This window comes from Condylostylus longicornis, unplaced genomic scaffold (assembly GCF_029603195.1).
Source record: "Condylostylus longicornis isolate FDR11 unplaced genomic scaffold, ASM2960319v2 ptg000004l, whole genome shotgun sequence".
Taxonomy (NCBI): Eukaryota; Metazoa; Arthropoda; class Insecta; order Diptera; family Dolichopodidae; genus Condylostylus; species Condylostylus longicornis.
In genome coordinates this window covers 11,984,734-11,997,283 of record NW_026577973.1, presented here as the reverse complement: position 1 = coordinate 11,997,283, position 12,550 = coordinate 11,984,734, and the positions used below count along the sequence as shown (strand labels likewise).

Genomic DNA, 12,550 nt, shown 5'->3' with positions numbered 1-12,550 from the left:
TTTACTTCAATAATTCAGATAATTCAAAATTGCAATTATATTTCATATGGTTCAATGAATTTTTAATTAACTATCGATCTATACTCACATTTACAATTTGATTACTTTAAAAAAATTCATTTCCTATTCCATTTTTTAATTTTTTAAGTGTCCACATATACGATAACAAACCTAAAATGATACACATTTCTTTTATTATAAATAAGGGCTAAAATTGTATTACCAAACACACAAAATGAAAAGACATTAAGAGAGAAAACAAAAAAAAAGAAAATGGAAGACAAGATTATGTATATAAATAAATTTATTTTTTTAAATTACAGAAAAACACAAAAATATAAAAATATATATATACTTTACATACTTACATATAAAAATATAACTATGTTATAAAGAAGAAAAAACAGTAAAGAAAACTTGAATAGCGAAAATTATAAAAACAAAGAGATGACAAGTGTTGAAAATTAATAAATGCATTTATTATAAAAACAAATTTTCAGGAAAAAATAAAGTTATAAAAAAAAGGAAACATTCCCCTTATTTTTATTTTTTCTTCAAAATAAACATATTTTTTAAAGAAATATTCTATATATAAATACAAGCTGAAAAACATATACTTATCCTCAATACTTTTGAAAATGTTGTATATAAAATTAAAAATCTTATAAAGGATTATACAAAGGATATTCATAAAACTGAATGGAATTGTTACTTTTTAACTACTACCCCAGTTCTATTTATTATAAAAATATTTTACAAAGTCGTACATTTATAATTACTATTCAATTGTTTTAATAGCTCAACAACTACTACTATTACTCATCATACTATTGCTAAAGAACATAAAGAAAATATCAAAAAAAAAATCATAATAAAATTATAAAAAAAAAATATACAAAAAATTTAAAAAATATTCATTTGTCACAATTTTAAAAAAATATATCCATGTTCCGGATACGACGAAAAAGGAGTTCATTTAATAATATTAAACGTCGTAAGAGAAGGAAAAAATTAAATATAAAGAAAATATAATAAAACAGCAAAAAAGAACAACAATATTATTCGTTATAAAAGAAAGAAATAAAATAAATTAAAAAAAAATATAAAAAAATAAAAAATATTTTTTAAATAAAAACAAAAACCAAAATTAAATTAAATATTATTATACATAGTACATATAATAATAATATATCTACTTATTATATACAAACACACATATACACATGTATAAAATAATTTAATTTGTTAATATAATAAAGATAACAGGTATAATTACAAAAAGAAAAAGAGAGTAAGAATAATAAAAAATTATGGAAAAAACAAAAATATAAGAGAAGGAAAAAATTCATTATAAAAGTTTTGTAATAAAACAAGAGATAATTAAATAATATGTGTATAACAATAATAAGAAAACTGTAATATTAAATAAAGAATATATATAGTTTTCTATTTTATATAAAATTTTGAATTTTTAATAAAATTATTATTTTTATTTCTCTTCAATTTCTTTCTCTTACTTATTCTTCTCTTACTTTTCTCGCAAAAATATTTAAAGTAACGCGCTAAATATTCTCTTAATTTTAATAAAATAAAACTTTAATTTAAAACTATTTATACACAATAATTATTAATAATACAAAATATTTGTTTGTTTTTTTGCGCTTTTCATTTTAATTTCAATTAAATTTTCTCATTTCATAATATTATTATATACCTACATATATTTTATTAAATTCAAATTTTTTGTTTTTCTGTTATATTATTATAATAAGAAATATAAGATAATAATTAAAGTTAAGGAGAAAATTTTTACAAAATGACACGTTATAAAATAAAAAATCAAAAAATATTAACTTGTTGTTCAATATTAGTGGCCTTATTGGCACATTTAGTTAAATGTAGTGAATTTCCAGAACGTGAATGTTGTGATTTAACAACAACATCAACTGTTGGCCCATTATTAATACCACCGGCGGCAGCAACTGAAAAAACAACAATAACAACATCATCAGCACAAGTAATACCAACTGGTAGATCAGGTAAAACAATAAAATTATTTTTTTTTCTATTTTTGGAAAATTTTAAATAAATTGAAGAATATTATTTAAAATTGATAACAAATTTAAATTTATTATTTAAATTGCTATTCAAGCTTTGCACGAATTGTTATTACAGTTCCCAATTTCCCTGGTTTAATATTGTGCCAATCCAAATTGCACCATCTAATTTTGCTCTAAAAAGTTTTCAATAAGCTTGTTGGAAAAATGTACCAAGCAATTTTCATTTAAAATTTCTCACGCGTCATTTGAAATTTTTTTTCTAAGAAAAATATTCTATTTTTATTTCAAAATACCACGTAGTAGAATTTTGTTCCAATATTATATCCATATGAAATTCCAAATTGGAACATTTTGTCTAAAGTCATGGAAAAAGCTTTGGTACATAATTTATTTTTCGTTAAAGGTATTGGAAAATATTCCATAATATATTACAAAAGTTGCTTGGAATCCAGTTTGAAATTCTATAAATATTGGTGAATTAGGTTGTGATCTTATTTTAAAAATTGTCTTCTTTTATAATGACATGAATTATATATAGCTATTCATTATATTATAATGAATAGCTTCACAAAATTACTGGCACATGACACAATTTATAAATATTTTGTAATAAATTTAAGGTACAATTGTACAAGTAAACTGTTGCTTTATATTCTCTTAAATACGCTAATTTCAAATTTGAAACAAAGTTTTAAAATCTTATATCTTATTTTCATATTACATTAGTCAAATTGAATTTAAATATACAATTTTCTCGTGATTGTGTTTAACTGTAGAAAGTGAAGTAATTTTATTTGCAGTATTGAGATAAACTTTAAAAACTCCAACGTATCATTTGGTGGGAATTGTTATTGCTAAACTTTTCCTTTTCTTCGAAATAGCTATTGTTTGGCTATTTTTCTCATAATTTTATATTGCTTGGGAACATTGGGAGTTTTTTGAAATATTTTTTGAGAATAATCCTTATTTTATTAACCAAGAAATTTCATTAAAACCTGAAGAAAATTTAAACTTAAATGGAAAACTAATTCAAGAAAAATATTGCAACCGTAATTACAAAAATAAACAAACTGATTACTTCGTACGTATAAAATTTATGTACATAATATTTACTACACAATGTATTTACATTATGCACATGATTATAAAAATTTGTTATTTATTTGATATAATCTTGCACTTCTATAATTATAAAAATAAAATATAATTTTATTTGCATGCATGTACAAAAACATGTTCTATATAATAGCAAATAATTACCAATGTAAACAAGTATACTAGCTTTGTTCAACACTATCTTTGAGTACAGGAAATAAATAATCAAAAAAAAAAAGCCAATATGTCTGACGACACCTCCCTTAATTACGTAATTTAGTTTAATATTATAATTTATTTTTAAAATTTTCATACAAATTAATTTAATTGAGGAGTCACGACTTCATTTAAAACAACAGCAACAATAATAATAACAAAATAAACATTAATAATAAAAATAATATTTTATTTACTGTAATTTGTCATCTTTCATTATTAACTTGTTGAACTACTGAATTGTAAATTGCTTTTTTCGCGTTAAAATTTTCCGAGTGTGAGCGACAATATTTTAAAGGTAAATTGAAATTTTTTTTTTTGCTCATGGATTTTTTTTTGTGTAATTAATTGTTTTCATGCTGGATTTATTTTGTCAATGGTATCTTGTTTCTTAGAATATGCTTCTATCGGGATAACAAAAAAAAAGAGTAATAAGGAAAATAATAATGAAAAAGGTTCCTGGATGCGCGGCTTATACCGTCATCATTTTTATAAAAATTAAAAATTTTAGTTACTTTGTATAACAAGGGTCTTTTTGTAAAATTTTGTCTTAATTTATTAGTGTCAAAAGAAGCTTTTAAACATTTATTTAAGTGAATCTTTCAGGATTTTGTTTTACTTTCTTTAACTTAAAAGCAAGTAATCAGAAATTTCAAAGAAAAACAAAAAATTAAGCTCTTTCAATTTTTAAGTAGGTTTTGAATTAAAAATTTCAAAAAATTTTAAAAATCATTTTTTAATGACCTAAGCAATTTTTAATATTTCTCTTCTAAATTTTGTTGAATAAGTAGTATAGCAAATAATTCGCTAATTGCTGAATTAAAATTCTTGCTATAATAATAAAGAATTGTATAGTTATTCTTGCATAATAATGTTATGTACATCATATTTTTATAATTAAATGCTTGAAGAAATGAGTGCATCAATTGCAGCAAAAACGAGGTGCTTATTTTAATTTATTTTTAAAAAAACGAATGATCTGAATCTTAGCAAGTTTGTATATTTTTTTGAGAAAATATTTTTCTTTCATGTTCCAACACCATTTATTAATAAAGCAATATTTTTAATTTTTTCATGAATTTTTACAAATTTTTTATTTTTACTTTTCCAAAAATTTAAAAAAAAAATGTTTATAAATTTCAATTTGTTGTCCGTCCGTCCGTCCATATTTACAAAACTTCCACAACCTCGAAATTTCATATGTACAAAGATCTTTACTAGAAACTTATTTCCCTCGAACAAAACTTTTACCTATATCCCCCCTTCTAGAAGTTATAACCACAACAAATCTTAAAAATGGAGTTTTTGGACTATTTATTGTAACGAAACCACGAACAGTTTTTAAATTTTACAAACGAAGAAAAGTAGTGGCAAGCTTTATCTAGCACGGCACAGCATTGTTGATCCTTAAAAAAAACAAAGCGGCTGCTAAAATTTGCGTTATTTAAAATTAGTTTTTTCAAAATTTTTGATATTGTTTTTCTTCAAGACTTCAAGTTGTAGGAGTTTAAAGTTTTAGCGGCTTTTAGACACAAACAAATAGTTGATTTCGTTAGATAAAATTTTTTTTTCCACCTCCAAACCGTCTCAAGTTATCGTCTCCCGTAATTTGTAAAATTTGAATTTATAGCACATTATACGTCTGAGACTGTAAGCTTTCGCAAATTTCTATAAACGTAAAATTTTGATGGTAAATTCCATCACACTAAAAAATATAATTATTTTTCTTAACTCACGCAATTAACCTTTGAAATCGAGTATCCTGTTAGCGCCTCTTCAAATTTTTTTTTATTTTATTTCAATGAATGCATGCTGTGTTTACCCTAAATGTATGCAATTTTTGAAATATTTTCGTATATGAATGAAAATAATTTTATTAATGAAGCTAGTTACAAAGATTGTTTTTAATTGAGCTAAGGGAAGAGTGCTATATTACAAAATATTTGCTTGTCCCAACTTTATTACTTTTTCAAATAAAATAGGGGGAAAATTTATACAAAAACCAAAACACTGTCATTTTAATCTCGCCTTACATATTACACAAATTTTGGTCTAATCTTTTAAAATCGTTTAGAATCCCGGAAATTTTTTTTTATATTGTGAATGAACAAACTTCTATATCCTAAACATTTCTCATTTAGTTAGAAATTTAGTCTGTAATTTGTCATCGAAAAAAAAAAGTTCTTAATGTAACTTTAAATAAAAATTTTGTTTAAAAACAGGAAAATATTTTTATATAAAAAAAGTATATAGACGCTTGTAAGTATATCTACATACAAACACAATTAACTGTAACATCTTGCAAAACTTATATAAATTATAACAGCAGCATAAACATGAACATGAAGTTTTTGTGGACCTTGAACCTCAAAAATTAAATTTTGCGACTTAAAATTTCGAAAACTTTTATATAGCTAACAAAAAACGAAAAAGGAGAACTTCTGATCACCCACGTTTGTCTTTTTCGCATTTTTTTTTGTAAAAATTTTAATAATATTCAAGTACTTAAAGTATATTTATGTACATTGATATATTTATATATATATATACATATTATATCTTATGCATGTTTTTTTTTGACTTGATCTTCAATTTATTAAATTTGTTTTGCTTCAGGCTAGTTTCCAACCCTTTCAACAAAAAAACAACCAACAAAGAACGCAGAAACATTAAATATGACATAAAAATTAAAATTTTTTTTTCGGTATATACTCGTTTTATGTATCCTTTTTATAATTAAAAATGTTTGTTCATAATTTGACATGTTCAATAACCTTGTTAGATGGCCTTTACCTTTTTTTTTCTGTCCTCTTCAAAATTTTATAATATTTTCCTGTACATGTTACTATTATGAATGTATGCAAAATATTTTATGAAAACATTATTCGAGACAACAAAAATTCTCAAAAAACAACAACAAAACTTTTTAATAACATTCTTTTTTTCCTATAAAACAAAATAACATCAACCTTAACATATGACGGTTATAGTAGCTTTGAATGAAATTCTTCTATCATTTCATAAAAAATATTACACAGAAAAAAAAACTTATAATTTACTAATAATTTTAATGTATAAGTTTGTACACGTAACATTATTTAGAAAACACAACTATAAATTATGTGTACATACATACAGAAAAAAAATAAAATATCCTTTAATGAATGCCACTCATGATGGACTCTACAAATCAAAAACAAAGAAAATAAAGTTGGGTCAAACCAATGGTTTGTATTGTAGCACTTTTCCCTTCAACAAGTGAAAATTCTGCTTTTAAATACAGTCTATGCATACCCATCACACTATTAAAACTATTTTCATTCATATATAAAACTATTTCTAGGATTGCCTATATTTAGGATGACGCATATATGCAGTCTTTGAAATAAAGCAAAAATTAATATAAAAAGGGGTTAACATAATGCTCGATTTTAAGGCTTAATTGTGTGAGTTAAGAAAAATAATTATATTTTTTAGTTTCATGGAATTTACCGTTAGCTTTTTGCGTTTATAAAAATTTGAAAAAACTTGCGGTTTCGGAAATATAGGGTGTCAAAAATTCAAATTTTACAAATTTCAAGAGGTGATAACTAGAGAGGGGGTGGAGATGGAAAAAAATTTTCTTCTAACGAAATGAACTATTTGTTAATGTCTAAAGGCCCCTAAAATTTCAAAGCTCTACATTATGGGGTCTAGAAGAAAAACGAGATCAAAAATTTGGAAAAAAAGAACTTTAGATAACAGTAAATTTGAACGGCCATTTTGTTTTTCTAAAGTTTAGCTATAGTATACCGCGCTAGGGAAAGCAAGTCGCTGCCTTTCTGCGTTTGAAAAATTTCAAAAATGCTTATGGTTTCATTGCAACAAATATTTAAAAAAGGCCATTTTTAGGGTTTTGGAGGGGTATAACTTCTAGAGGGGGGGAGATAGGTAAAAATTTTGTTCTACGGAAATAAGTTTCTAGTGAAGATCTATGTACGTATGAAATTTCAGCTTTCTATCTTCAAGGGTGTAGAAGTTTTGTAAACAAAAAAAGTGTCCACGGACGGACGGACGGACGGACTGACGGACGGACGGACGGACGGACGGACGGACGGACGGACGGACGGACAGAGTGAAACTAATAAGCACTTTTTTCAAAAAATTTTTTGGAAAAGTGCTAAAAAAGGGAAAAAAAGTAAACTAAATATTGTAAATTACTAATATTTTAAGTGCACGAAAATAGCTTTCATCACATTATATTAGCATGACCTGTTATTTGTAAAAAGTTATTAAAGTATGTAATAAACAAACAAGAAAAAGCGAAAATTAAGGACATATGACTTTTTTCTGTCACTTTACTGACCGCATTGTATACAATAAGGGAGGTTATGTGATGGCAACAAATTTCAAACGTGGAGTTTTCGGCAGGAACGCACTTCTCCATGGCAGAGTTGCGTAAATAAACAACTTTTAGAGAAATGTCTGTTAAATTTTATATAAAGCTTTTCAGTACAAGAAAGCCTGATAACTTTTGGAAAAAATCAAGAGTTGGCAACTGGATTTTTGCTACCGGCAAAATTTACATTTTTACGTATAAAAAGAGAAATAATCAACCGATTTCATTGAAATTTAAATTCAGGGTGTGAAAATAATTAATTCAACTTTTACTAGTAGGCCGATTTTATACTTTTTACCATGTCTAAGAACCTAATTGACGGAATTTCTGGAAATTTAGGTTTTGCTTGATCCGAAATAAGTGACGAACTTTTCAAGGATAGCATAAAAGTTATCTAAGAACTGTTTTATGTTAACCAGAAGCGTTTAAAATGTTTTTTAGAATCTTGAGGTCGGTTATGTGCTGACCACAACAGATATTTTGTTATAAAAAAAAAGAAAATACACAAATTACTGTCGGAAGAGTGTTATTGACAAAAATAACAGTCGAAAATTATTGTTAGAAAATTGTGTATAAATTTTTTTTTGTTTGTTTTTCTGCGTATACCAAAAAAAAATTATTGAAAAAAATTTCAGGAAGTATTCACCATTTATTTTAATATGATTTATGTACACATGTTATGTTATATGTAAGAGTCATGTATGTGTGGATAATTTATAGAAAAGTATTTATGAAAACGGAATCTTTTACTTAAATCTTATACAGTAAGGTTTTTTCTTAATGATTTATGTAAACGTTCAAATCTTCTTTAAATTTTACAATTAATTTTTGCTAGAATGCATTCAAAAGAAGTTTGCGATTAAACGTATTATCAATCAATTCTCAGAAAACTAAATCAAACAACAACCTCATCAAAAAAATTCTTTTGTAAGAGATTTCACACTACCTTGATCTTACCTCGCAATAGATCACCAAGGTATAGAAAAACCATTAATACTCTCCATGAGTTTTTATGAAGCATTACTGTATTAACAAATTTTCTAATTGATTATAAACGACAACTCGGATTTGATAATCTGAAACGAATTCTCCCTTTAATTAAGTCTATATTTTTCTACAGAAATTTCATCTAATTACATAAATTAGTTCTTTTAAAAATTTTGCTGAACTTGGTCAATTTTCCAAAAAAAAATTTATTTAATTCTCAGATGTTTACAGTTTTATTTTTCTTTTGCCAGATTTTTATCAAAATGTATCTCATTCATTTCTGTGACTGTACATAATATAAATGTGAAAAACAATATTTCTACTTCAAATTCCATTTGTTAACCAATGAATTGAAAAGTAAACTTAGTTTGAACTTATACAATGAAAGTTTTTTAAGGTAATATTACCATACTTTAGTACTCGTTCGTAAGCTTCGAATGTATACTTTATTCCACTTTCTGTTTTGAAAGATTTTGTTTGCTACAATATGTAAATGAAAAGAATTTTCAAACTCTCATTGTCTTCATGCACCAAGACAGTAAAACTAAGCTAATTCAACGCAAATAAATTTTTGTTTCCCATTCACATACGTACAAAACTAGAAAATAAATTTCAATTATTCAAAATAATTTATATTATATTTAATTACATAGTATAATCATATCCTATATTTGTATGAAGGTTATGAACATAATTTCTGAAGCGAATAAATTTCACTTACAGGTCTAATAAATAAAAATTGCAATTTAATTATAGTTGATGCGTATAATCTCATATTTTTATTTTCTACATATTATGAACATATTATTATATGCACATAATATACATATAATACATTCTCTTAAATAACTTTACTTTTTTCCATACTGATTTTAATAAAAATATCGATCAACAAAACACCATACTCCTAAAGACAAAAATATAATATATTACGTACTGCATTACTTCTTCTCTATATTTTGTAATTTAAAATATTTTTACGAATTATTTCATCAAAGGATGAAGTTTAGAACTTATATAGCTATATAGAATTCACACACAACATTTCACGGATATAAAAACGAATGGTATATGTCAATAATATTTATTTAATGTAGAGTAAAATAGGTACATGTATAGTTAAATATCTACATATTAAAGATAAGGGTCTCTAATTTTATACACTACTTATATAAAATGTAAGTAACTATGCTTAATAATGATATTGAAGGGCATATGTTGAGTATTGGCTTTTAACAGAATTACGTGTAAAAAAAACTGTATGTTCGCATATAGTTTAAGGCTTAAATATGTCTGTATTCATATAGCATATACTTATTTAATATATTATTTATGAAAATATACAATATTTTATGCCCTATATGTATATATGAATATTAGTCACACATGACTGATATATGAAATTATACATATTTTTTTTACATACTTACTATTACTAATACTATACTTTCTATCCAAATTACACATATGATAAAATTCTTTTGCTATTTTTCTTTTTATTATTTTTTATTTGCCCTCAATGACCACATAAGTATGTCCTTACAAGGAAAATATTATTGATCGGTCAATAGACAAAGTCTTGTTTTTTCTTGTTTCTATATACTTTATATAATTATAATAATATAGTCTATATGTTATAAGAGTGTAAACGATTAGAATTGTATAAGCAGCAAGACATTGGAATAAAAAAATTAAACTAATAATAAGTATAAAACTTGTACCTTTTAGTTTTAAAGTTATGATGATTTCCTATATAATAATATACATAGTCATATATGTTTATGTATAACAATTACGAGTATACAAATAAACAAGATATATATGTACCGAATACTATAATACAGATAGAACGGATATCAAACGCAATAAGTGTAAAAAAAAGATCCTTTTGCTTATATAACAAATCGATTCATAAATATAACTATACAATTTAGTTATACATAATTTGTATTCGTATATTTATATACATATAATATTGACTTATAAAATCATAAATAAATTTGTTGTATGTATGTACATAATATATAATATATAGAAAAAATAAATTATATTTTAATTCTTAGAGACATGATAACTATGAAGGGAAATTTATAAACGCTGCCTCTATATGTATAAGAAAGTATATGTAATATGTAGACGTATATAAGATTTTGTCTTAATTACATGATAATATATTAATATATTATATGTATATGTAAATAATTTTCCCTTGATTTAATTACATTTTAATAATGTTATTCATAAGCGTTTATAATTAATATTAATACATATATATACAGAGTTCAATAATTTCAATATAGTTCAATATAACTTATTTAAATTAGGTTGATAGAACAACATTTACAAGACTGTAATGATAAAAGGTTAACATGTTATTCGTGTAGCATTTTTTAATTCAAAAACGCGATTAAATATAAAAGGGCACTTACGTGTATATTACAAATATATTCTAATAACTTGTGTTTTCTATTCCGTACAAGAAACTCCGAAGGTACTCAAATGTAAAGTCGAGTTCGAATTATATTGCTTTTCATATACGCATAAGCTTGTAGAATTTATTCTAATTTTTAAAATTCGACTCATTTTGTCAAAATTGAAAGTATCCCTTTCCGGAATATTGCACATGTAATTTGAGTATTACTTACAGTGCTACAATATTTTTCAAAATATGATGGTTATTTCAACGTTAAATCCTAGACTTTCAAAACTTTTCAAATAAGTCTATGGCATAAATTATAATAGTTCCAATGAAGCATAATTATCTAACCGAAACACCTCATTTCTTATAATAAGAACTATAAAATATTTTTGTAGCAATAAAAAATTCAAACACATAATTCGAGTATTTTGGGGAAAATTTTCGTAAACTGTGAACTTAGTCTGGAATAATTATCTAAAGTAAGATGTTGAATAAATTCTATTTGTTTTCGTTTGATATTTTCAGATCTTGTTATTGATTTTATTGCAATTTGTATAGATCTACCCGATAACTTTTGTTTTTTTGCTAACTTCAAAAAATAATTTCAATATCTGAACTTACTTAACTGTAATAAATGTACAGTATTAGAAAACAATATTACAGAGTTCATATCTAAATGAATGATAGCATTTGTGAATTTAACATAATGTTATTTATATACATATGTATGTATATATGCAGAAAATTATTTTATAATTTGTAAAACATAAGCAAGTTTAGTACAGCTAACAATTTTTATTCTATATAATTTAAGAAATATAAAAAATAAAAAAAAAATTAACATGTGTTAGTCTCAAATATGAGTACACATACAGAACACTCAAATAATATAGTATGCATAACATACTCGTATATACCTATGTTTGTACCTACTATAATATTAACTTTCTTAGTTTCTTATCTTATAAAGTATAATATAGTCTTGCTAGATCTGCATAACTGTACTATAATAAATATTGCTATACAATATACAAATAAATGTATGCATGAGGATCAGGGTTGTCATTTCAGTATTTTTGTAGCAAAATTTGTAACATTATTTACTAACTAGATACCACATTTTTCATTATGTTATTGAAAATAACACTTTTTTTTATATTGGAGAATGTTAGCACGAATAAAATGTTGTTTTCAAATGTTGTTGGCAAAGCTGTTGTAAGTTTCACACGTCAAAAGGAATTCGACTGTGGTTGACAGAAAATTTTCCCAATTATGCAATAGTCTTCATTTTCAAAAAGAAAGAAAAATTCAGAAATTAAGGAAATACACTATCCATATCATATTATTTAGTCAGAATATAATATTTTTATAGACTACACTGCATAACAACAGGAT

At 24.2% G+C, this 12,550-nt stretch overlaps 1 protein-coding gene across 6 annotated transcripts in view; it reads left to right on the top strand.

The window, feature by feature from the left end:
* The first annotated feature begins 339 nt into the window (after positions 1-339).
* Positions 340-12,550, top strand: part of LOC129613468 (uncharacterized) — a 186,585-nt gene continuing 174,374 nt past the window's right edge. Inside the window, exons 1-2 of one of the 6 annotated variants that reach the window (XM_055527554.1) lie at positions 340-1,415; positions 1,773-2,039. In XM_055527554.1, coding sequence (XP_055383529.1) covers positions 1,817-2,039 — 223 coding nt within the window. In that variant the 5' untranslated portion in view covers positions 340-1,415; positions 1,773-1,816. The remainder of the gene's footprint in view (positions 1,416-1,772; positions 2,040-12,550) is intronic. The other 5 variants (XM_055527563.1, XM_055527571.1, XM_055527580.1 and 2 more) reach the window with 5 other exon arrangements.